At 37.0% G+C, this 26,429-nt stretch overlaps 3 protein-coding genes across 5 annotated transcripts in view; all 3 read left to right on the top strand.

Annotated features, from left to right (window-relative positions):
- The window catches only part of LOC135691340 (5-oxoprolinase), a 56,368-nt gene extending 39,133 nt beyond the window's left edge, over positions 1-17,235 (top strand). The window contains exons 18-40 of one of the 3 annotated variants that reach the window (XM_089113657.1): positions 121-205; positions 657-730; positions 1,767-1,905; positions 3,391-3,503; positions 3,700-3,763; positions 4,275-4,328; positions 4,818-4,867; positions 5,689-5,725; positions 6,422-6,532; positions 6,858-6,959; positions 7,609-7,690; positions 8,286-8,378; positions 8,597-8,709; positions 9,312-9,386; positions 10,115-10,171; positions 10,634-10,723; positions 10,875-11,009; positions 11,775-11,924; positions 12,581-12,655; positions 14,478-14,560; positions 15,042-15,202; positions 15,774-15,871; positions 16,341-17,235. In XM_089113657.1, coding sequence (XP_088969783.1) covers positions 121-205; positions 657-730; positions 1,767-1,905; positions 3,391-3,503; positions 3,700-3,763; positions 4,275-4,328; positions 4,818-4,867; positions 5,689-5,725; positions 6,422-6,532; positions 6,858-6,959; positions 7,609-7,690; positions 8,286-8,378; positions 8,597-8,709; positions 9,312-9,386; positions 10,115-10,171; positions 10,634-10,723; positions 10,875-11,009; positions 11,775-11,924; positions 12,581-12,655; positions 14,478-14,560; positions 15,042-15,202; positions 15,774-15,871; positions 16,341-16,571 — 2,272 coding nt within the window. In that variant the 3' untranslated portion in view covers positions 16,572-17,235. Of the gene's footprint in view, positions 1-120; positions 206-656; positions 731-1,766; positions 1,906-3,390; positions 3,504-3,699; positions 3,764-4,274; positions 4,329-4,817; positions 4,868-5,688; positions 5,726-6,421; positions 6,533-6,857; positions 6,960-7,608; positions 7,691-8,285; positions 8,379-8,596; positions 8,710-9,311; positions 9,387-10,114; positions 10,172-10,633; positions 10,724-10,874; positions 11,010-11,774; positions 11,925-12,452; positions 12,528-12,580; positions 12,656-14,477; positions 14,561-15,041; positions 15,203-15,773; positions 15,872-16,340 lie in introns of all 3 variants that reach the window. The other 2 variants (XM_089113655.1, XM_065209179.2) reach the window with 2 other exon arrangements.
- Positions 17,236-20,013: 2,778 nt separating this feature from the next.
- LOC135691348 (sulfotransferase 1E1-like) lies at positions 20,014-20,988 on the top strand. Its single transcript, XM_065209188.2, has one exon. The coding sequence runs from the start codon at positions 20,014-20,016 to the stop codon at positions 20,986-20,988; it is 975 nt and encodes a 324-aa protein (XP_065065260.2).
- Positions 20,989-21,662: 674 nt separating this feature from the next.
- LOC135691342 (sulfotransferase 1E1-like) lies at positions 21,663-26,161 on the top strand. The gene is made up of 2 exons (XM_065209181.2): positions 21,663-21,802; positions 24,954-26,161. The coding sequence occupies exons 1-2, from the start codon at positions 21,663-21,665 to the stop codon at positions 26,005-26,007; spliced, it is 1,194 nt and encodes a 397-aa protein (XP_065065253.2). The 3' UTR covers positions 26,008-26,161.
- Positions 26,162-26,429: the final 268 nt, after the last annotated feature.

The raw sequence follows: 26,429 nt of genomic DNA, 5'->3' as shown, positions 1-26,429 counted from the left end.
CTTTTTATAGCATTTGTACTTTCTGAGTTCATTCTGAAAATGGAAAATTTTGCAAGACCTTGTGTTCTCTTTTCTATAATAATTTTTTTACAATAAATATTAATTATTCGTTTATTCTAGCGCTCTGATATCTTGTGAACCATTTTTGCATATGAGATATGAAAAAACTGACTGTGCTTTGATGTGTTCTGCATCTGAAATCAAGGTAAATGGGACTTCTGTTATATTTGTTGTTCATGAATGCTAAGTAACTTCCTTTTATACTAAGACATGAAATCAGAACCAAGGTTGCATTCTACAACTCAACGTTCATTGCTCTACACTTTTTTAAATAAAAACCGAATTATGACAGATTTTGATTAAGCGAGCTTTTAAAAACGATTTAGCGAGCCTTTAAAAGGTACAGTAACGTAGGTTGGATAAAATGTTTAGAGGGTTACCTTATTTAGAACTATAGGAACAAAAGAGATTATTCATTAAAAGCAAAGATTTTTAAATTTTGTAAGGGCCAGAGTACCCAAAACCCCGCCCCCACCCCCTCCCCAACAACAAATGACTATGGTGCTGAATCATGTTTTTCCCAACATCTATAAGTTTTATTTTATAGCTTGATTCATGTTTTTTTCAAACTATTTACATTGAATTACATTCATTAGATTGAATATGAATTCGATTTGCAGAAAGAAGAATGTGGTAAACACGGTGACTTTAAAACTTCCTTCCTGAAAAGGTTCGTAAAAAATCTAGCTTAACTTGGTCAACTTATATGAAAGAGAAAGAAGATAAATACTCTTTGTTATTAACTTTGATATTAAGTTTTACTTTTGCTACTTCAACACGAGTATTGTTTACTTTTCAAGCTTCTTATACCTACGTAGCGTAAACTTTCATGATCCCTGTAGAATTGATTACAATACAATTTTATAGAAATTTGGAACAAAATACCGCCAAAGACGACAAAGCAACATTCATTTGATACCGCTTTGAAAATGTAAAATTTGATTCCACACAACATTTAAAGAACGATGGCTTTTTCTTATTGGTTTCCCTCGATTCTCTGCTACATTTCTAAAAAAAGTATATTTGCATAAACCAGAAAATACAATGATATTCAATATCTTTATATTTGTACAACTCATAAACATTGTATCTAAACTTATAGTTTGCAACAAGGCCCTTTCTACATTTTAAAGATATTTGAAATGCGGGCAGAAATACGCTTAGAAAATTTTGTCTTTTTTCAAGAAAAGCGGGGCATATAACGGATTGAGGGGGCAAAAAACTTTTTGAGCGAGGGTGGGGCAAACATGCTGAAACCAAGATCAAGGCGATTTTTTGTATGGTTTTAAATATGTGATGGAAATTATTAAAGGCAGCTTAGCCCTTTCAGCCCCCGCCCCGCCTTCCCCACATTTCTCTGTAATAGGAATATCCTCCTTTTCAGTATGAACCTCGTTATCATGTTACTTATAACGCACTTAACTTAAGAATATATATTTCAGCAGTCGAATCCGTAGTGAGTTATAGGACTTTTGATTTCGATAATGAAGCAGAAAACATAAACAAAGCTCTTTTCTCTTCGTCACACTTCTTCGATAAAGATCCCGCTACATCTCTGGTTCAAGTTTGTGGTAGATGGTTAAAAATTCGCAACTGGTTTTAAGTTATAATTGCTTCGTGCTTGCTAGCGGATATCCTGTTATATTTTGACTCCATCTTCATTCCTTGCATCTTCCCTTGTTGTTTAATTTTCGCTCTCTTTCTAGATATCAAATGGAATTCGGCTTTGTTATTCCTGACCGACCAATCATAGTCGATGATATTAGGGTGAGAGCCACGGGACGATCAAATATTCAGATCGAGAAGAATGTTCCAGAAGCCACTTCACCTCCCAGAGTAGAAACAGTAAGTCTTTTGTCAGGTGATAACCGCTTGACAAACACGAGACCTATACAAGATCGGTTCCAAAATTACATTATCGGGTTTGTTAGGTGATAACCGCTTGACAAACACGAGACCTATACAATATCGGTTCCAAAATTATCCGGGTCTGAATGCTTTAGCCGTATTTTTTCTTCGTTGTAGTCGCAAAATCGTCATAAATACGACACGTGTGCCGTTTTCAAGATGATTCTTAAATTTTATGGAGTGTTTTTCATCTTTCTAAAGAGGCACCCTGCCTTCCATAAAAATAAGGATAATTTGAAAATAATACGTGCTATAGAAAATTAGGGATTAACCGTTAGGACCATTGGCCTGAAACTCAAACAGTTGATCTGCAGGGGAAAACAACATACAATCGTTATTGTATATAAAAGAAGTCAACACAACCCGTTAAGAGTCAATTTTAGGTGCTATGTTTCATTAGATAGCCTTTGTCTTTTAATCGGGCATTCATAGGGGACATATTTTTAATAACAGTAATGATGATACTATATTGTCATTTTTATAGCGCCGTATATTCCAAAGGCCCATAGGCGCTTGATAACTAAATTAGAGTCCGTTATATATATTACATAGGATTTTTTATTAAGATATTGGCTCAAAATTGCTAAACTGTGCAAAAGAAATACCATGGGAGAGCAGAGACATATCAAATCATATTACGATAGTATGCTGATATCATGATACTCTGATACTATGATACTCTGATCCTTTGATACTATGATACTCTGATACTATGACACTATGATACTCTGATACTATGACACTATGATACTATGATACTATGATACTCTGAGACTCCGATACTCCGATCCTATGATACTCTGATACTATGATACTATAATGCTATGATACTATGATCATTCTTTCTAAGAGTAGTAATACCTAAGTAGGTATGTCTTTAATGTTTGCTTGAAACTGAACTGATGCAAATAACCGAATTGAAAACGGAAGTTTATTCCGCAAAGTTGGAGCTGCCTGACTTAATGAACGTTCTCCTGCTATTTTCAAACTTTTTAAGTTATGTTGCAATACGTAACCTTCACAAGATGATCTTGTCATGCCTGCAGGCTCTTATCCATTTGTCAACAAGGGTCAACGAAACTGGGTACATTTTCCAAAACCCTCCTTCAAACTTGCAAATCTCCCTTTTAAATATAATTTGCCTTGAAGTGACCGTGAACACCCTGGTTTTTCAAAGCCTCCGACTGAGGGCCCGGTGGGTGTTGGGACATGGCCTCCCAACATTTTTGCAAAATATTGGAGCATTTTTACAAAACTTTCGTCATTGGTCTTTAATGTACCCTCGGCGCCCCACTTCAAACTTGCGTTGGAGCCCCTGATCTTCCTTTCCCCATCATTTGTCACACTAAATTGTCAAACTAGAACGTTATTCTACAATCAGATTAGGGTAAGATTTGATTGTATTTTTTTTTTGTAATGCAGGTTACGAAATGTTACTTTGAAGAGGGTTACCTGAGCACCAATGCTTATCTTATGGAGGACTTGACATTTGGTCACATGATAAATGGACCTGCCATTATTATTGACAAGAACAGGTACTGTGAGCTTTTTCACTTTACGTTCTCGAGTATTTTTTGCTAAAATTATAGAGAAGTCCAAATTTTTTATTGTATCAGCCTTCATTTATCTGATGTGTTTTGTGTGGTTTCTTTAACTTCAATCTGATTTTAAATAAGTGTATAAAATTGATGTATATCCATAAAAATATCCACCATATTTGTTGTTTTATAGCACTATTCTGGTGGAGCCTGGATGTCAAGCTGCAGTTACAAAGACTGGAGACATTCGAGCCCAGGTTTCTCATTCTTCAAATGTGCAGACTATAATCCCCTGTCATTTCTCATCAGAATCTCATACTTGTTGTTAGAGCACTGTTTTCAGATTTATAAATTTTTAGATACATATTAAGATTTATAAAATTTTGTCTATTCCTAGCTGATCTGACAAGAAGCTCCTAATTTATAGAGGGTGCTCAAAGATTGTATAATTTAAGTTGTTGGTGTCGCAAGATTTGAAGATGGCAAGCTTTGATTGGCTTTCATCAATCAAACACCTCTTTCTTCCTCTCACGTTGTTTTCGATTAATTTTCTTCTTTCTTTCGGTTATTATTCGAGGTTTATACTCAAACGAAAAGCTTTAGTATGCAATGTCTCTGCTATTTCGTGACATCTTCAGATTGACTACCAGGGAATAAAAATCAATCTCAGTCAATTTTTTGTGAAATTTTCCTACGTCTACTCATACTTCAGTGGAATATTGCTTAGTCTATTTTATTTGTTTATTTATATTATATTTTCTTCCAAAGATTCTATCAAGAAAGGGACAGCACCTCATTGGAGAAAAATTAGACCCTATTCAAGTACGTTAAGACAAGTTTTGCTATTTTGCTATCCAGGCTATATTACTGATTCAAAAACAGCTATAAATCAATTAATTGAAAAAATTTTCATAATATGTTTACCTACCTGATACTGAACATTTTAATTAACACGTACTTTTTGAAGTAGATAATGTCCTAGTTGATCGGTTCCTGTACTTTGTATTTATATTTATTATAACATGGAATTTGATATGCTGGTATCTGATAATAGCTTTCTTTTTGTTCTCGCTGCTTTTATAATTTGCAATGTGTAATAGTAATTTTGAGAAATTTGAGTATTGAATATTAAAGGCTCTTGCGCAATTGACTGTGTTTTTTAATTTCATGCAGTACGATATTAGGCCAGTTTTTGAATTATAATCGCAAAGCATGCCGGTTGCGCAAGAGCCTTTAAGTAAAATTGGAGCGCTAAATCGTCATTTTTTTTCGGCATTATTTTTTCGATAATAATCCTTTTTGTTTTTGCAGCTATCAATATTCTCACATCGATTCATGAGTACAGCTGAGCAAATGGGAAGGTTTGTGTTCTGGTTGCTCGAGTAGTTAACATTGTTCAGTTCGAAAGTTTCAAATTATATTTTTCATCTAGGGACCATGTCCTAATTACACCAGCAGTTTATTCTCTATAACAGCTCTCTGGTGATTGTTGCCATTAATGGGTCTATATCTGGATGTTTTTAGCCTTTTTCTGTCTGGTCTATATCTGGATGTTTTTCTGATATAAAATTTTCATTCGAATTAAGAAATCAGAGCCATTTAATTTTAAGGGCCTTTCTATAGCTGTTTCATTGATCTTACGAATCGGTCCAATTATCATATTTATCTTTTTTGTCTTTGGTCTGTGACTGCTTTCCTCATCCATTCAAAAACTTAATTCTGTTCCTCTCGTGTCTACCTTTGTATATTCTATCGTAACATGTGTATCACCAACATATACACCTGTTTAGTTCTTCGTAAACATTGTTCGGAGTCGTTGAATATGAGATGAATAAGAGAGAGTCCAGACATTACCCTTGTGGAGTATTACATATAATTTTTGGATATTTTGTCTCGATACAGTTGACTGAGCAATGTTGCATTCAGCTTGTAGATTTGACGTCCCAACCGATTTCTTATGCCACAGTCTTTCGAATTATTGTTGAAAATAATTTTGTAATGTGCAAGTTAACAATAACCTGCAAGTAGAGTTTATACCATAGTTCATAAAATTGTTGCTGAGTTATAGAAATAAGATATTGAAAGAAAGTTGGGCCTACGGCCACTTTGCTTAACTACACAGTTGGTCACAGACCTACTTTGTGCTAAAAATGTTGATTTTGAATAGATAATGTCTTTCCAGGGTATTGCAGAGAACCTCAATTTCAACGAATATAAAGGTAAAGAAACTTTTTCAAGTATTTTGATTCTCCTGATAACCGAGTTTATTTATTCAAGCATCTTCTACTCCGAAATTTACAGCATTCATGAAATCAAGATGTATGTCCTAACCTTATTCTTTAAATTAGTGAATTGTACGCAGAGGTGTATTTTTAAAAGCAAGGAAAGGCTTTCAGATTAAGGTGCTTGCACCAACGTTTTTCACGGAAGAGCATGCGTAGTCGTTACGAAGAAGCCGCTGGTTATCCAGTCAGTCATATTTCAAGACATGTGTCTAATATTGTGAAGTATGTGACGAAAGGTGGAACAATCCGATGGTTTGGACGTACCAAGTAATTTTAAATTTAATGAACAATGCACAAAAATTTACAGTGCAACGATTATTGAGAATATTGCAATGACTGCTAGAAATGAAAAGCTGTCATATTTTGATTGCTGTTTTATTTCTTATTGCTCCATGTCAATGAGTGAATTTTATGTGTGGAAAACCATATATCAAAATTGTTCTGTATCTTCATTGGGATATCAGCTCATGTGTCTTGATCGCAAAGGAGGCCAACTTCACTAATAACCATCTCTTAATAGTCTCAGCTCTAAGAGCATCCGGCCGACCGGCCCTCCGACCAGCCTAAGCCTGGTATCCAAGAAAAAGTTATACACTTGACTCTTAATCCTTCTGTATAAATTCCTTCAAGGAAAGACTGGATTTTTCTTGTGCAATGTTTGGACCAGATGGTGGCTTAGTTGCGAATGCACCACATATTCCTGTTCATCTTGGTGCGATGCAGGAAACTGTGCGGTACCAGGTGCGTTCAATTTATCCTTTCTCAATTTCCTTTATATGCTATCATGCATGCGCAGTTGAATTTGATATCAAAAATATTTCTTTATAATATTCCGCAGACTGAGGCTATTTGTATATATTTTTATTTCTTGTGCTGCTTCTTTCTCTATTTCACAGAAAATCTCTATTAGTTTAGTGAGCATATTTATATTGACTTTAGCTAGAGCTTCTGAGACATTTAACTAACACTTAATCTTACGCATGAATCTCTTATTTAGAGAGATGATAACTATCGAATCTTCTTAATGCCTTGTAAATCTTTCAGGTTTTTTATTTTGCCTTTTCAGATAAATGCTCTTGGTGATAGCCTAAAAGAAGGTGACGTCATACTGAGCAACCACCCATCGGCTGGGGGCAGCCATCTCCCAGACCTTACTGTCATAACTCCAGTATGTACCATTACCACGTATCTCATAACTTTCACGTATTAAATACACTTTTATCAGGCTGTGTAATTCAGGCATAAATTGAAAGCTAACACTGAAAATGTTCACAAGTTTGCTCAAAGTAACCAGTGGCTACGTTTAGAGAACTTCATTCTGTGTTACACGACGCCGAATCAACTTCAATTCGGATTTGTCTCCATTTCGAATACAGTTCTGAGTTGCAGAATGCGTGGGCAATCAGAAACATGTACTTCACCTGGAAAATTCAAATTAAACATGTGAAAGTACGGCTGCAGATGTAAAAAGCTTTTTGATTTTGCTTATGGCATTTGGAAGGACCCATGGATAAACTTTTTGAAACCTGGCTTTTAGGATAATTCGAGACGTAAATTTTCTTAAAATGCTCTTTGCATTTCACTTAAGGTCATCTACACGATAACTTAGGAATGCTTAGCACCTATGTAGAAAGCTTTTTTCATCACCCTAAGGTATCGTATAAATTAGCCACGGCTCTGCTCTTTGCCATCTGGTAGTTTTAAAACATGTTTGGGACATGTCAAATAAGGTTTTCTTCCTTCCATGTGATTTCTAACTTGTATATTGCTCTTTCACGAAGGTCATCTCAGCATTGCAACTTCGTACTATTTCATAGGTTTTCTACGAAGAGCATCCACGTCCTGTTTTTTATGTTGCGAGTCGTGGACATCATGCCGACATTGGTGGCATCACACCAGGTGCGTGGGTCAAGCTTTAACTCAACATGGCTCGAAAGATGTAAAAAGTGATAGCCTGAATGCTCAAACTTACGTTTCAGCTTGTTTGAGCAGATGATGTTGCTAGGCAGAATTTTATTTGTTTTATTCAAATGATAGAAATTAATTTTACAGTTATTGCCAAAGAAGCATTTTTGAATATTACATTTACAATATGTTAGGTTTGTTTTCAAAATGTATCCTTTATGTTAAAGACACTATAACCCGACGCATTTCACTGGCCATTCATTTCCCATTGGTTAGACTTTACAATAGACCTATTGTTAGGGAACCAATCGGCTAATCTTTTCTACTGCTTATAGGAAGAAGCACAACAGTTTTTTTAGACTAGCTTGGTTGCGCTGTTTTACTTGCAATTTCTCAATACAAATTTTCATATCCATAAACCTTTTGAAATCACTTGTTAGGATTTTCTTCTTGTACACAAAAGCTTTCCCCTAATCAAATAAACTTTGCTTATAGAAAGACTTTTTTTAATAACCTCCCCATCCTACCTTAACAGCTAGTAAGAGACTTGTATTCACAGTATTGGAATTTTATAATCTTGTTTCTATAGGTTCCATGCCTCCTCATTCCAAATCCATTTTTGAAGAGGGTGCTGTCTTCATGTCTTTCAAATTGGTGGAGAATGGAGTGTTTCAAGAAGATGGTATGTTTTGAAGATTTATGTACACAGTGGAATCCCACCTTTGAGTATACTTCAAAAAATGAGATGACGTCATATTATAAACCATGCTTATAGTGATATCATTTGACGGCTATCATTTCAGTTAATTTTAGTACTGCACTTGTTACCCTCCAGTTTATCTAATAGATAGCATCATGAGCATTATCTTTAATGTCTTGTGCTTTTGCCTCTTTAAACAGCATTGATAAACTCTCTGCTACACGAACCCAAGAAGCATCCAGGAAGCTCTGGCACTCGCAACCTGAGTGACAACATATCTGACCTGAGGGCTCAGGTCGCTGCCAATCAAAAGGTTCGTGTTCGTCGTTTAGCTGACTATGACAAGATTTGAAACATCACTATCTGTTTTGTCTTTCATTCTGCCGTATCAGGAATATTCGGTTCGGTTTTGTGCATTAACGAAGTGTACCCTCTGCAAGGTTGGACGAAAAAGTGGAGGCCTTTTACCGCATGCTTAGTTCCTTGCAATCTGTGAATATTAGGGATGTATTTCTGCTAGAAATATGAAATTTTTTATAGATTCGATTTTTTGTTTAAAAGCAAAAACAGATTTTGAAGAAATTTGCTGCTAAAAGCAAAAAATTATTAAAAAATTAATCGGTACTGATAACGAAAAAGCTCGTTATTTATTTTAATGACTGTTACGAAACTATTTATCTAAGAACTGTTAAGTCAAAACGTGTATTTTCGGGTATTTTTTTCCCCTGAAGACTTAAAGGTATAGTTAGAACCCAATGTTTAGAACGCTCTTTATATCCCAAATTTATTCTGGAGACGATCCTCTATACTGGGTGTCTCTGAGTCGGTGTTTTTAAAGGAAGTTTTTAAAGAAATGCTTTATTATTCTTATTTCAAGCGAGCCAGCTATTAGCGTAATTTTGATTCATTTTTCAGGGAATCCAACTAATCCAGGATTTGATAAGAGAGTATGGATTAAAAGTCGTACAAGATTACATGGGATACATACAGGTAGTTACTTAGTAAATAGACGTGATATTCTGACTTGATAATCGGCTTATGTGCATCCAGATTAGATTAAAACGCGGCACTGATTGGTCAACCTCAACAGTCATGTGCTCGTGTTTCTGATTGGCCTATTTCGATCCACAACTGGGTATATATATTTCCTAGCGTAGAGTTTTCGATCTATGTTCAGACGTTTTAAACTCTGAAGAGTGTCAGACAAAAAGCTTTAGTTTACTAAATGTTTGCTTTGTTCTTAGCCATTTTCAAGTTTTGTACCACCAAAAGATTGTTTGCATAAAAACGTTGGTTCAGGCAGGTAGTTCTCATATCAGCTAATTATAGAAAAAGTTCCTTTCAAGAACATTGCTATGTTAAATTCTATAACGACTCTTGTTGCTAGGAATACGAGTCCTGTATCTTCTGTATCTTCCATTAAATCGTGTTACTTCTTCTGTTTGGTCATGTCCTCCAAACAAAATAAGCACGTTTAAGAATCTTTTTCTTGGATTTGCCAGTATGACAACTTCTCGTCTCGTTCTCTTAATAATAATCCGACACCTACCTTTTATTAGAAACACCCCAGAGTATCAGATAAGTTTATGTTAAGGCAAGATTTTTTTAATCCTTGGATGGTTTTCTATTTAAAATATACAATCTGATAGAAAAAGAAAAATTAGAGAGGGCTGTTGTAGGTATTTTAATAAGTTTGATTTCCTTATAATCGTTTGCAGGAAAACGCAGAGCTTGCTGTAAGGGAAATGTTGAAAGAGATTGCAAAGAAAACCAAAGTGAGTTTTTTGTGGCATAAATGTAGGTAGATTTCAAGTATTGTTAAGCCCTTTGGGATATTTGTAAACCCTTACTGCTAGTCTAATATTGAGGCAAATGGGCTGTTTTAATGCCTTTGGGAATCGACAGCTGAGAATTATTCATCGTCACAAGTAATGAATATAGTCAATTAGAAGACACAGTCTCAATGGGCATTGCAATTGGCATTCTTAATTCCCTAAAGCTTCTATAATCAGCAACAATGTTACGAGTTGGCAACGAACTCAACGAACTTTAGTTACCACAATGTTTTTCTCATCTATGTAGTTTTTTATGAAAAATGAATTTAATCTAATGGTTTTACTGCGTTTACCATTTTATAGATTACAGTGTTCCAGGCTTTGTCGTACAATAGACAAATGAGTTATGTAATTCTAAATATCTAGCTATTAATTATCCCCCTCTGAAAAATTCTTTTTTAGGCCCGAACTGGAAAGACTGACTTATCAGCTATTGATTACATGGACGATGGTTCACCAATCAAGCTCAAAATCTCGATCAACGAGACTGAGGTCTGTTATTTGACTGCCTTAGCTCACCTTTTTCTAATTTGTTGCTCTTTTAGTTATCATGTCACAATCAATTACACAACTAACAACTTTCAATTCTCTAACCAGAGACCATCGAGTTATTAGTTTATACAAAGATTCTATTTTTCTTCAGGGTACAGCAAAGATCGATTTTACTGGAACCGGCCACGAAGTTTGGGGTAATATCAATGCCCCGAGAGCTGTTACGCTGTCAGCTTTAATATATTGTCTTCGATGTATGGTCGGCCATGATGTGCCTTTGAATCAGGTTAGGCCATATGAAATCTTTTGTCGCACGCTTTCTTTGATAAATAATAGTTATGTGAAGATCAATGGTCTTTTGTTCTAAAACAATGGGAATTGTGACGTCATCTCATCAAAACAATAGGCTTGCCCCCGCCCCCAATATTTAACTAAGTGTCCTCCCCTTTATGAAACATTTTTTGCACTAAAATTAACAGAAAATTTTAATGACAAAATTTTGAATACATACCTGTTAAATAAATAAATTCAATAGGTTTTGTTTGATTAAAATCATTCAGTACTGATGCATCAGTAATATCAGTACGTAGAGATGGAAATAATTCATTTCTACATTCGATGAAGAAGAGGATTAACACCAATGATCTCTTTTTGAATAAACTGCACCAAAACACCAATGGGCTCGTTTTCACCACGAACTTTAGTATCACTGCCTTGACCCAATCACATTTTTGCAAGCAGTTATTTTTGTGTCTGCCCCGATATATTAAGGAGGCCTAGGGCCATGAATCGACATGATATGGACAAATTACCTGCATATTCCTTTAAAGTTCATGCAAAGTCCATTTAGTTCCACAGAGACATCTTTTTCTTGATGATCACATCCTAGAATCGTCCTATTCTATACACCAGAGTCCTAGAATCGTCCTAAGAGTGTACAGTTCTGCTTATACGGCATCGAGCACTTTATGGCACTCTTGTAAACAGTGATTTTGATTAGTGAGACAAGCAAACCTTCAAACTGAAAACGTGTCCTGTTTGCTTCCTTCAGGGATGCTTGGCCCCGGTTGAGGTTGTCATTCCAAAAGGCAGTTTGATTGATCCTTCTGAAACTGCAGCAGTTGTTGGTGGCAATGTCTTAACTTGCCAGCGAGTTGTCGACGTAATTTTCAAGGCATTTGGAACTTGTGCTGCTTCACAGGTATGTTATATTCAAAGGCTTTAACTTAATTCAACGGAATCCTGTTTCATCCCTGTTATTTCTGATACACAATCCTACCGTAAGGCTTCTATTTAGCCCAACTCTTTTCGAAGTCCTTCTACTCTCGATGCTTCCCTATTTATGGGGTTACCATTATCTAACGTGTACCTTGTTTGAACATGATTTTTTCCAATACAGTATCAACAATTTAGGCACCGCGGAGTAGGGGAGGGTTTTATTCCCCACAATTTTTGCCAAAAATGCGAAAAATTCATAAATGGGTTATCAGCTGGTTTCATCCTCCCAGTTATTTACAACTTTTACCAGATATCTTGCTTTTACTCAGGCAGAGATAAAGTTGAGGCCCCAATTTCAAAATTCCTTTCTTTATGCACTAACAAGAGTAGGTTTTGTAGCCTGGTGCTAACTGTATGCTTGCGACAGATGGGGAATTCGGGCACATTTTCCCGGATTTTTTGTCATCGTTATTGAATAAAAGAGCATGTAGATACTTTTTGATACCAACAGGGCTGTATGAATAATACGACATTTGGAGACGAAGATCTTGGATATTACGAAACAGTAGCAGGCGGAGCTGGAGCTGTAGGTTCTTCTTCAGTTTCTATTTCTGTTTCTTTGCATTTTTAACTTTGCAGGGTTGCATGGGCGTCACTACGTTTGGTGATGACAAGCTTGGATATTGTGAGACAGTCGCTGGTGGTGCTGGCGCTGTGAGTTGTTTAAATGTATGCCATGCAGGAGCATAAATAGGAAGAGCACGAGATGCGAATGGTCTAATAGCGTGTCTTCGTCTGGGTCCAGGGTTCAAGCTTCCAGTTGCTCTCATGATCATGTTCAAAGGTGTTTTAAGTTTCGTAAGCTTCGAAAGAAACTAATCATTGGGCTCTTCAATGGAGAATGTCCTTTAATCCAAATCCAATTAAGCAAGCGGTGGAGGTGACTTTCTAAAAAAAGATGTCCAGTAAATCACCCTCCCATACTTTTTAATGATGTCCCTGTCAAGAACGTCCTGGAGCAAAAGCATCTTGGAATTATATTAGACTCAAAACCGTCCTTTTCCAGTCACATCAAAGCCATTATTTCAAAGTGCAGACGAGGAATATTTACCACAGAATACCCTAAATGAAATATATAAACTGTATGTTCGACCGAATTTCGATTACGGTGACGTCATATATCATACACCAAGCAAAATTTGCGAGTTCAGCCATCGCGTCACCCTAACCAATCAAATGGAAAAAACTTGAATCTACCAAGTATTCTGCTGCACTAGCAGTGACAGGTGCTTGGAAAGGTACTTCTCGTGAGAAGCTGTATGATAAGCTTGGGTGGGAATCGTTAAACCTCCGAAGATGGAGTAGACGTCTCATCCTCTTCTATAAATAGTTAACAACCTAAAACCAGACTATATGAGACATCAAATTCCCAATCTTTAAGAATCTAATTATGATCTTGACAGACGCAATTACGATTGGGCCAATGAGTGCAAGAACAAACAGTTTTTGATTAAGCTTCTATCCCAACTGCTTGTTGGAATGGGAAAAGCTCGAGCCTGAGATTAGGCAATCGACCTCGGTAAATGTTTTCCAGAAAAAATTGTTTTCCATTATCCATTCACCTCCTAAACCAGTCTACAATATTCATGACCCAAATGGCCTATCCATCTTAACGCAGTTACGTGTTGGACTCAGTAAGCTAAATTTCCATAAATTTAAGCAAAATTTTAATGACACTTTGAACCCTTTGTCCCCGATAAATGACGGTGTTGAGGACACGGAGCACTATTTCCTGCTCTGCCATAATTATAACGTAGATAGATGTGATCTCGTCCACAGTGTAAAGGCGATATTGTTGCCTCATGGTCTGATAAATCTTTCAAATGAAGATCTGCTAAAAATCATCCTCTATGGCCACGAAGAATTACCACTCGAATCAAATTCGAAAATTCTCGCTGCAACGCTAAAATATATTCAGGCCTCTAAACGTTTTGAATAAATTGGTAATACAAACAACATATTTCCTCTCTCCTCTCCTCTTTCTAAAAATAGTTTCTATTCCTTCTTTTCGTTCATTTTGTATCTTTAAATTGTAGTTAATTTAGTGTTAAATGTTGAATGTAAATTACCACAGGGTTGCTATGTATTCCCATGCTCCCTGTGGTATCGTCTGGTAAATTTGTGTATGTTTTGTAAACATTTTATGTGAATATAAAAAAAAAGAAACTATCACATATTCCCAAGAAGAGAGGGCGGCCTAGGTCAAACTGATGCTTGCCTAAAGTGATAAATTTTATGCCACAAATTGCCATTTTAAAAGAGCCTTCTTAGTGGCATGTTCTTTCGAGATGGAAAGGGATTCTGCGAAAAAATATGAAAAAACAAATGGGAAAGTATAGCCATGGTATGGGGAAACGTAGAAGCTTTGCGGAGGGGGGGGGGTTTAAAGCTCTGCATTGAACTATTTTTGAACCCGTGCTTTATCATGCAGAATTTTTCTGGTAGTTTAATGTTTGAAGTTGTCCATTTGTTTTAGGGGCCAGGTTGGCATGGTCGTGGTGGTGTACACACCCATATGACAAACACGCGTATCACAGACCCAGAAATTCTTGAACGAAGGTATGGGCGCGTATTCTATTTGCTATCAGCAGTTATCTTTTAAACCTTGGTCAATAATCCTCCTTGATCTATAATGAAACTGGAACGATTATTGCATTTGAAAAGGCCGTAATTGCTGCCATCCAGCATGTGTTGGTAGGCTGGGAACGGGAGCGCGAATGTCCTGATAAATACTTACAATTCCCAAAAATACGAGGAAATTAAAAAAAGTATCGCAATAATTGAAAGAATTTCTAGGAAAATACGAATACCGTGTGTGATCTTTGCTTGTTTTGTACTGCAAGATATAATGTGGAATTCTCATCATTTATTGACTTCCCTGAGAAGCTCTCATTACACAATTGATAAATGCAACTGAGATTATTCAGGCTATTTCCATTAGATACAGAACTGACTAGAATGATGCCAGCAATGTCATGAAATTGGTTCTCAAGAGAAGCGAATGACGAATTTTTGCTTAAACAACTATTTTCTTCTTTAGATATCCTGTGATGCTTAGGCAGTTTTCCTTGAACAAAGGAACTGGAGGTAAAGGTGAATTCTCTGGTGGGGATGGAATTATAAGAGAGCTTTACTTCAGGAAAGATTTGACGTTATCAATTTTGTCAGAAAGAAGAGCTTTTAGGCCATATGGACTTGAAGGTATATTTGCGTGTTAATTAATCTCTTATCTTGGCTTTTGAATTTATATGTTTATGATAAAGCCGCTTTAAAGAAAAGACCAATATTATTCTAGCCTGTGCTCCAGACCCCTAACTCTACTTTCAAGTTCGGGGCCTGGGACACTGGCTACATTATTCACAGTTCTATAATCTTTCCGGGGAAGATGGCCAAAGTAAAATTTTTCGAAACAGAAAGCCTGAATAAATTGTTTCCAATTTTCGTTCCTGAGATACAAACTAGGTTTTTGAAATTGCTATCTTTGCGCTGCTAGAGTCCAGAAAAGGGTTAGTTCTTCCTCCGGGCAAAGAAAGCAGGGTGCGGTTTGGGTGTGACAATCTTGTTTCATTGGCTTTCTTTACGGTTATTGACTGTATGACCCCCATGTTCTCTTGTCGCTATGTGCAACAAAATATTTTTTCTTTAAAATATTGGGCATTATTTTGAATTGGTCAGATTTATAACTGCTTTTGTTAAATTTACTGCCTTTTGTAAAAATTCTACGTCTTGTTGCTGCAGTTTGTTTCTGCATTTTGATTCTGTTTTCTATCAGGTGGACTACCAGGAAAACGGGGTCAAAATTTCCTGATCAAATCAGACAACAGAGTGATCAACTTGCAAGGGAAAGCCTCTGTTCCAGTCCTTCCTGGGGTGAGTCAATTTAATGTACCAGCCTTATCGTACAGTGTTTTGTTTATGCTCAGCTATTTGGTTAAGTTTAGTTGAAGTCTTGTATCGGTTAAGAAGCTCACAAAAATGCTTTACATTATCTTAGTTAATATACTAAATGTATTTTATTCAGGGTATTGTAAAATTCAAAGCAATTTTTCAAACAGAGTTTGGTTTTGCAGAAATCGAGTTTCTGAAAGAAGATTTATCCTATGTTAATTACTAAAGCACAACTTTTAAATTTATTGGAAAATTGAATCATTCCGCCATGGTCTGATTTTAAGATTTAATCTTTTAAACATCGTTCGATTTTTCAAATGAACTGTGATTGAGCCAGTATATAAGAGCTTACTTCTTTAGACAAAATTTATTTGGCATGTAACTGGGTTTTAAAATCTTGTTAGGGATTCGTTGATCAGCTATTGATACATGCGATCGCTTTATGTTACAGGACTGTTTCCGATTAGAAAGCCCTGGCGGAGGAGGATATGGCAAGCCTATATCTAGTGAATCGAATGACGAAGACCAGCAACTACTCGCAGATGCGGCGGCTCTCGTTGGAAGCGAAACAACAGAGGCCGAAAATCCGTCGAAAAAGCGTAAGATTCAAGAAAGCTCCTCAAAGACCTACACAGAGAGGGGTAGTGTTCATGAATATAGGAGGCTTCAAGAATCGGTCTAAACGCGTTCACGCGAAGCAAGTAACTTTTTCCAATTGAATCTATTATTGATTATTATTAGTTGGATTTTAAGCATAATATGAGGATACTCACCAGATGCATTTAATAACACCATCATGCAGGCACTTTTTGCAAAGAATGCCAAATATTAAGTATCAAACTACCAGAAAAGTCTCTTTTTATACGGTTTTAGCCCCCCCCCCCCCCCCATTTTTTTCAGACCCCTACTTTTCACAACGCTCCGCGGTGCCTGTCATATCAATACAAAGAAAATCCTAACTTTAAAAGAGTTTTCGATTCATACGATATTTTACACACGTCACACCAACAAATTCTGTGCATAGAAATTGTGGAAAAGGGTGAGGGACAAACAATGCTGGTTTTCTTTTCCATTCCACTTTTGCCTGAATGATGAAAAGTAAGGTTAACAGTAACTACACGATTATTTTAGCACTAGCTTGTATCGTTCAATGCATTCTGTATTCTGGTCAATGTCAATGTATTCTGGTGCTATTAACTACCAATTGTATCAAATATACATAACTAGTCCGTTCGACATCGTATTTTTGATTACTAAAGTAGAATTGGGACTTGCTCTAGATGATTTTATAGTATTTTCTCTCAATAAACATATTTGAATTTTGAAATGAAATTTGTAATTCTTCAGTCTTGTTTGCTTTGCCTAGAACCCAAGATGCTCCCGTAGTTCATAATGCCATTTCATTGACACTTTTGAACTATCTATGCCTCATATTTCGATATGCTATACCTGCCAAAACTAATTGGCATACCGAGTTATTGGCTTTGCATTTTTTTCATTTCTCATTTTTTTCTCATTGCTTTCATACTTCGTTGACCAACACTAGACCACTATGGTAACCCCCCCCCCCCCTAATTATCAGCATTAGAAAAACAGTAAAGCAAAGCATGCTAATCAAAATGTTTTCCATGTTTTATGTTTTAAGACTGATATCATACATCCTTTGGGCCTCTTGAACCGGCTCATCATATCCTCACTGATCTAGCTGCTCACTGAAGTGGGCTGATTAACCCGAGTGGGATTCGTGCTTTCTATACATTCCGTTGTTCTCTGTATTTGCGTTTTATGGAGAGTGGGCCAGCCCGCTCAGGTGAGATCCGCGAGAAGGAGAGGTGGGATCCGCGTCAGGTGGGATGGAAATTATCCATGTAAACGCAATCAGGCGGGCTAGCCCACTCACTGAAAGTCAATGCGCTTGCGTGGGGACGTTGGCGCCAAACTTTGTTTGTTTCTTTGTTTGTAACCTTATTTTAATTCGGTATTATTTCTAGCTATACATATATATATATATGGTTATATACATATACAACTAATCTAAATCGAATCTACTGTATAACAAATGAAAAGGAAATAACTAAGGAAATAAATATGTACATACATCACATCAGCTAAATATTTGAAGCAACTTGGATGTGAATGGACCAGAATTCCAGCTTCAACTTTATATGAAATAAAATACAAAGAACAAATTTTTTAGGGGGCGTCTCAAGGATGGAGACCCTAAGTTTTTGAATTAAACCTAACTTTTGGCCTATTTACCATGACTTCACCTGTCAATCAATATCAACAAATCACAGAGCGCACGAGTGGAATCACACGCACTGAATTTTGGATCGAAAATTGCCCTTTACTATATGTTGATTGCCTTTAAAAACCAGTTTCTGCTTAACAGAAACCGCTTCAATTGATTGTTTTCGATCGATAATCCGCGCCGGCAGACCAGTTTCATTTTGCCTGTCGACCGCTCTTGATTGACGTCGATTGTCAGGCTGCGAATCTGTTTGACAGAAAGTAATTCTCGGAAAGGAAAATAGGAATTAGTAATATTTATTGATTTAGAAATTGTTTTTAAAGGTTGTTGATAAAATCATACATGTAAACTTTTTACTGTAAAGCTGAAGCTACAATTGTGTAAAATGAAAGCAGAAATACCGAGGGGTGGATCACTTCTAAAAACCTCGTGCACCTTCCACAAATTGTCAAAAAAGTACCTAAAATCTCTTTAAAATTTGCTGAAATCTCAAAATCTTTAAATAAATCATGAAATCTAAGAAATCTCACTAAAAACCTAAAATCGTTCAGAAAATCTTTAAATCTAGAAAAGAAAACTTGAACTCTAGAAAAGAAATCTTGAAATCTCAATATTTTTTTGTTCATACTCATACAGATCGTTGCAGTTTATGAATCAAAATCTATTATCACGAGAAAAGTGTACACCGCAAGCACCCCTGCCTCTGCTCAGCTTTCCAAAAATGGAGAAACTGCTGCGAAATTTTTACAGAAATAGATCTTTTTGCCCCCAGCAGATAATTATAAGAAAAATAAAATATAGAAGAGTTTAAGAGTATATTTTTCCTTAATCCTTTAAAACCACATAAGTACAGTAATAGTTCAACTAAGGGCCTGTTTACATGAAGTAAGTAGCCCACTTAAGTGGGCTGGTTAACTCGAGTGGGATTCGTGCCCTCTATACATTCCGTTGTTCTCTGTATTTGCGTTTTATGGAGAGTGGGCCTGCCCGCTCAGGTGAGATCCGCGAGAAGGAAGGAAATTCGTTCTCAATAAAAACTGAATAAAATTGTGAAAACAAAGCACCCCTCAATCCCTCCGCGGCTTCTGTGATCCCTGATAAAAAGAGATGTTTTCGAAGAACTAGTGGGTGTGGCAAAGGAAAGGATGCTAGGCCTAATGACCCTACTTTGCCTGTGTGGCGGTCAGGATTCGTTCTAGATCGATTAAACACCTCCCATGATAACCCTTACCGCGGCAGGGTATAGAATGTACATGTACTGTAGGCCTACACATTCACAAGGTTTGTTTTAGTTTCTCCATTTCCTGATTTCAAAGAATCTTAATCACATGCCATTTTATTCAGAATCCGATTGGTTGGCAGGCCTCTCGACCGTAACCTTCACGCATACTAGACTGGTTTTCCCAGAGATAAATCTAGTTGACTGGAAATTTAGTTGATTGGAAAATTCATCCATTCAACTAAATTCACCTCTGGGAAAACCAGGCGAGTCTGCGCGCAGGCTACTCGACCGCTATCGATCGACAGAAAAGCTCAAACGGTTCGTATAAAGTCTTTGTGTTTGGCAGGAGGTCACTTTTCCTTCTACGTAGCCAAGCATAACCGATTTTTTCCAATAATGAAGAGTCGCCCCGAACTTATTATCGGCTTATCGAAACAAAGAACAAGGTTTCTATTTCAGTGAGTTTTTATTTCGTAACAAAGGACGCCTCTTACTTACGATTGACCAATTGTACTAATTTGTCACGCTTCTCTAATTTCGAGGACCCTTGAAATTCAACAAACAATAGACAATAAATACATTGTTGTGTAGGTATGCCATTGTTTCTTATCAGTTTAATGAGGTAATGCGATTTATTCTTCAGCAAGAATAATGGCGAATATTCAGCTTGTGCCACTCTCTGACAGCGACACTGAGCGGTTGAAAAAGGTTTACCCAACCCCATTCGTTAAATTGGGACAAAGGTTCGTGAGAACTGTGCCTGGAAACTGCATTTTGCCTAAGGCCTATGAAAAATTCAAGAATCGATTTAGCAACTGGGACGTCCGCTCAGAAGATGTTTATGTTTTTACCTTTCCTAAAAATGGCACAACCTGGGTACAAGAGCTCGTCTGGTGCCTACAGAACAACTGTGACATAGACAAGGCAAAAGCCATTGCAGCTATGGAAAGAGTCCCTTTTTTGGAAAGACCAGTTTTTGTTGACTTTTTAGATGAGGCTCGTTCCCGCTTTGAAGGTTTCTACGAAATGGTAGCGACCATGGATTCACCGAGAGTCTTGAAATCTCACCTTCCTTTTTGCCATTTTCCTGACAACTTGGTGGACAAAAGCAAGGTTGTTACATGTTTGAGAAATCCAAAAGACACAATAGTGTCATTTTTCCACCATGAAAAGTTACTTCACGTGCATGACTACAACGGTGATTTCGCAACCTACTTCGAACTCTTCATGGATAACCTGGTGGTTTTCACGCCATATTTTGAATACACCATTGAAGCTTGGAAGCGACGAAATCATCCAAATGTTTGCCTTTTGTTTTATGAAGAACTAAAAGCTGATTTGGCTGGCAATATCAGAAAGGTGGCAAAATTTCTGGGGAAGGAAATCACAGAAGAGCAAGTTGGGATTTTGGTTGATCACTTGAGCTTTAAGAAAATGAAACAAAATCAGTCTGTGAATTTAGAAGGACTCCAAGATGGAAAGATCTTGAAGAAAGAAGGGAGCTTTATTCGGAAAGGGGAAGTAGGAGATTGGAAGAATTACTTCACTGAAGAGATGAACAAGCGAATGGATGAAGCAATTGAAAAGTATCTGAAGCCTGTTGGACTTGAATTTCGCTATGAGTAACTTCATTAGTATTTAGAAGTCTTTAGCATATTAAAATTTTTCGGGAACCCCGCAGAACTAGCGCAGTCTTACAAGGCCCGTCGGAACCGGGGGGCCGGGGGGGCTGGAGCCCCCCAATAATCGTCAAACTTTAGTATGTTTCCTTTATAACAGTGTACTGAATGAGAAAGAAAACAATGGGCAGCCCCCTAATATGAATTTCGTCCCGACGGCACTGCTTACCCTCGTTATATATGAAGGTTTCCGTAACAGAATGTTATACGAAGAATTCCCATTTTCCTCTAATTAGTTTCCCGCTTTCTATTGCTTTTGGATACAAAATTATGTCATCTTTATGTAATTAGAGAATTTTCTGGCCTTGCCAAAAGAGGAGTTGGCACAGCTTCGAAGGAAGTTGCAGCGCTAGCAATTTGGCAATTGTGTATTCGTACAATGGAAGAAATGGCTATATTGTGGGAATTAAGGTTTTCTGTTCGATAAAATTTCCAATTCTTAGCGAAGCTGTTTGATACTGCTGGCAATCTGCATGAAACTTTGTGAATGACTGCAGATCGCTTTGAATCAGCATTAATCACCATGAAGCAGGGTTAATCGATAATCGTGAATCAGTGTGAGTGATCAAGAATCATCGCGAGTCACAATAAAGCTGCGAAAGTCGTCGCGAATCAGCTCAAATGATCACGAATGTCTGTAAACCATTGTCAATCTGCATGAATAAAAACGAATCAACCCGAGAGATCAATAACATTGTAAACGAGTGTCAGTTTTTGCAATTATCAACAACCAATAAACCAGAATTATTGCGTTATTGCAGGTAAGAATTTTTGATATTCTCACACTCGTTTATCGATGCTAGCAACAACCTTTTTCATAACTATTCTTTATTATTATGTTTTTTCCATTAATAAGTTAAATTTGATAATTTGTAACCATTGCTTCCAATGGTCACTTTGAACCCCTCCCCAAACCTTTTGTTATTTTTTACAAAGCTATTAAAATGCTATTACCTCTTTCGGCGTATTACCTAAATTCCCATGGAAGGATAATTTTGAATAAAATTCATGGTTACTTGCTGGTTACTTTCATCTTGTGCATATCCGAAAAAATTTTAAAATACTTGCTACTTCCTTAACATTACTGATTGACATAATGGTGTCTAATTTTCCAGATATTCTATTACAGATATTACAGAATTACAGATATTCTATTACCTTGTTTGTTTGTTTGTTTGTTTGCTTCTACCTAGCATCCGAAGGTAGTTTTTAGGACACTGAAAAGCTTATGCTTATCGAGCAGTGTCCTGGTCCTTCCTCTCGATATGACCACACCTCGTGGTTTTTATGCCTGGAATTACAGAGAGCTGGTGACTCTCCTCGCTCTGGGTGACTCTGGGTGAAAGTTTGATCATGCCAGGGGCTTGAACCACGGACCCTCGGGTCTTTAGTCAGCCCCGGTATCATAATCATTGAGTACGTTTCCCTGCATCCTGTATCAGGACCATTTGGGCAGGGAAATAGCTGTAACAATCCAGCAAACTGCCTAATCACAAATTTTTCACTCGATCTGAATTCAGTATGAAAAGGAGGATCGAAAACCACCAGGTGTCATTTTGGGCGTGGTCTCTAAGTCAAGTGAATGATGACGTCATATTTTCCCCGTCTGAAAAAATCAATCTCAAAAGTTTTTGATGTCAATGGTATCACTCGATAGGAAATCAAAAACTGAGAAGGAAATTCTAAAAGACCCTTGCCATTTGACGTACGGTTTAGGGATGGCAAGCTGTCAAAGGTTAACGATGGAGTGATTTAGCTGCCATTTGCAAAATTCTGGCTTAAAGTCGCGTCGTCCAACTAAACAGTTGATATACAGAAATGATATTACGTCGAATACGCAAAATGTAATGAATAGAGCTCTTGTATATCAAACCTTAGCTGCCTCATTTACTTCTCTTTGTGTTATCATGGTAGCCACTCATCACACGAATCGTCACTGGACAAGAAATCTGAAACTTCACGTTCGCTTTCGTTGGCAGATGCCACAGCTTCAATTGGCATTTCATCAGTCGCAGACTCATCTTTTATGCGTGCGATTCCATCGTCATCACCGTCGCCTTCATTAGAATCTCTGAACTATTTACAATGAAAAACATTTTTAGCTTGCTTTCTAATATTCCATTTCTTCATCCTTTTTGGTTTCGGTGAATCTTCACTTTCAGATTGTGCAGAATTTTGTGAGTCAACTATGATCCTGTTCTTCGTCCATCTGCTTGCAAAAGAAGGTGGCATTCGTCTTCCAGTGAACCAATGAGGCATCAGAACATCTTGCTCTTCATCCCATTTCAAACCATTGTCTTCAAGTGGTATTCACGGTATTTCCACCAAATGGCATCTGTATCAGCATAATGCTTGATAACTACGTAACTAAAAGTGTTAAAGATTGCACAAGGATAAAACGCTGAATTGCTGCACAGGCTCAGTCCGTTGGTCAACACATGGTTCAAGATACCCAGTGGCAAGAGTTTCTGCATAAACAAGGAAAATAAGCAGCAACTTGTCCCATTAATTTGCAATTATGTCACATCTTAAGTTTCGTTATAGCAGCAGAATTGTGCATGTTATGATAATAGCATGAAGTTGATGTCTTTGTTTCGCAGACTCGACTTTGTAATTAGACTGGATTTTATTTTATCTAGCACTTCAGATTAAGCCAAGAAACAGCGTTTCAGTCGTATAACTTCTATGATTACAAAGCTGAAGTGCAAGACCCAATAAAGAATTGTGTACAAGTAAGTAGTCTAAAAATTGCTCTAGTGCAATTTTTAAAGCTGTGCATCTCATTTTATTCAGCGCATCAAATTACGCCAGAAAAAAAGGTTTCAGTTTTAAAGCTTGCAAAGTTAAAACGTTGTTGTGCTATAACTAAAAGAGGACTGGATGCCAGTACCTCAGTTTAAAAATAGCTTTTGGGGGCACTTTTGAAGCTTAATATGTATTTCACCGTACTCAGCATTTCGAATGGTGTACTTTTATAAAACTTCTATTATCGTAAATGCTATTATCGTAACATGCACAAGTTGTCAAAAGTTGTTTGACAAAACGAAAGTTTCAACAGCCATAACAACAGCCACACCCAAAATTTTGCTGACCGTGCATTTTTCATGCTTCCGGAAACGCAACTTCCGGTAATTTGCCAGAATGTTCCCAAGGCTTAAAATGATCACTGGCTTTTACTTTTATGATTTGAACTTTAAAAATTTAGGTTAGGCAGGTTGCTAGATGATTATGCAAAATTCCATGTCTAGTTGGAGTGAGTTAAATCCTCTTCTCGGTTGCGTTCCCGTGGCTTTAATAATATTTCCTTCTAGTTTGATCCAACATAGCTATTTCTTCTTCGTCAAATAACATAATTTATAATCTTTATTAGCACTAATTATTGGTGCCATACTGAATTCAAAGATATGATCAAAAACAATATTTTCTTACCTGACCGTACGAGCAGTCTGCTATCGTGGCATCTCCTTTATTCACAATTTTACATGCTTCTTTCTTCTAATTTGTTCAAAATAAGAATAACTTCGCAGGGAACCTCAGAAGTTGTGTAGCCTCAGATAAACAATTTGAAGAATGAACAATATATTTTTGGAGATTTTTTCCTCGTGTTAGCAAAACCGCACAGAACAGTTATTATCAGCAAATCAATCCTGCAACTCAAATGGTTTACAAAACTTAATGGTCTTAAAAATAATTCTTAGTATGAAGATATGGAACAATGAAGGCAGATAAAAACATTTTTATGTTGGTTTTTGATGTTCTCCTCTATTTCGATGAGATAATAAAAGCCCAAATTATTTGCGGTAGATTTTATGCTATTGGTATTTTCCCAAGTATGATAAGCCTGAGATATGACATTCTTTTAAAAGCCTCAGATTCATAAAGGTTTATGCATAAGCGTTTTTTATTACACAGTACATTACAAAGGTCAACTCGAAACAATAGTAAACATGTAAGACATCACTGCCATGACATTACAAGATTTGCAGTCAGGATGGCGACCGTTGAGCTTGTGCCACTATCTGACAGTGACACTGAGCGGTTGAAGAAGGTTTACCCAACTCCATTCGTTAAATATGGACGGAGGTACATTAAAGCAATGCCTGGAAACTGCATTTTGCCAAAGGCCTATGAGAAATTCAAGGATCGATATAAGAATTGGGAAGCGCGCTCAGAAGACGTTTATGTTTTTGGCTTTCTGAAAACTGGCACAACCTGGGTACAAGAGCTCGTCTGGTGCCTACAGAACAACTGTGACATAGACAAGGCCAAAACAGTTTCAGGGCAGAAAAGAATCCCTTTTTTGGAAACACCAGTTATTGCAGACTTTCTAGATGATGTTCGTCCTCACCTTGATGGTTACTTCGAAAAGTTAGCTACGATGGATTCACCGAGAGTTTTGAAATCTCACCTTCCATTTGGCCATTTTCCAGGCCACTTTATCGACAAAAGCAGGGTTGTGATATGTTTGAGAAATCCAAAAGATACAGTAGTCTCGTATTACCATCACGAAAAGTTAATTGGAGTTTTTGATTACAATGGGGATTTTGAAACCTACTTTGATCTATTCATGGATGGCCTGTTACTTTACACGTCATATTTTGAACACATCCAACAATTATGGAAGCAAAGAAACCATCCAAATGTTTGCATATTGTTCTATGAAGAACTAAAAGCTGATTTGGCTGGCAATATCAGAAAGGTGGCAAAATTTCTGGGGAAGGAAATCGCAGAAGAGCAAGTTGGGATTTTGGTTGATCACTTGAGCTTCAAGAAAATGAAAGAGAACAATTCTGTGAATTTAGAAGCTTTTCAAAATGGAAAGATGTTGAAGAAAGAAGGGAGCTTCATTCGGAAAGGGGAGGTAGGAGATTGGAAGAATTACTTCACTGAAGAGATGAATAAGCGAATGGATGAAGCAATTGAAAAGTATCTGAAGCCTGTTGGACTTGAATTTCGCTATGAGTAAGTTTAGAAGCAGGGGTGCCGTGGAGATGAACTCGAGGGCTCAGCCCTTCTTTTTAAAATCCAGAGAGATTGCTAGAGCTCAGCGTTCTTTAACGAGCAAACAAATTTTTGATTTGGTGAATTCTATTCTATATAAATTTGTTGTGAATGTGCAATTTGCTACCTGTCTTTCTGAGTTGGTGAATAATATGAATGATTTCAGACACACAACCGAGAATTTTCAACACAAATGAAGGGGTTGTTGGGTGTGGTTGTGACTTGTGGGTGGGGACATTCGCCTGGTTTTGAAAGATGCCTGCGGCCCACTCTCCTAACATTCTAGGGCGGCAGCACTTAATGGGAGTGTCTTGAAGTTCACTCTATGAGTTTAGTAGAATTCGAAATATTTTAGTGAAATAATTAAGCTGGCTTATTGATTTTTGT

This window comes from Rhopilema esculentum, chromosome 4 (assembly GCF_057945365.1).
Source record: "Rhopilema esculentum isolate cy_ngs chromosome 4, ASM5794536v1, whole genome shotgun sequence".
Classification (NCBI taxonomy): domain Eukaryota; kingdom Metazoa; phylum Cnidaria; class Scyphozoa; order Rhizostomeae; family Rhizostomatidae; genus Rhopilema; species Rhopilema esculentum.
Note: the sequence above shows the minus strand (reverse complement) of the source record. Positions and strands in the feature narration are given on the sequence as shown.

What these genes read in the sequence shown, in the direction of transcription:
- LOC135691342 (XM_065209181.2), top strand. Translation starts at nt 21,663, where the DNA reads ATGATCACGAATGTCTGTAAACCATTGTCAATCTGCATGAATAAAAAC. An exon ending in GAATTATTGCGTTATTGCAG is followed by an intron (nt 21,803 to 24,953) that starts GTAAGAATTTTT and finishes TTTATTACACAG; the next exon opens with TACATTACAAAGGTCAACTC.
- LOC135691348 (XM_065209188.2), top strand. Translation starts at nt 20,014, where the DNA reads ATGGCGAATATTCAGCTTGTGCCACTCTCTGACAGCGACACTGAGCGG.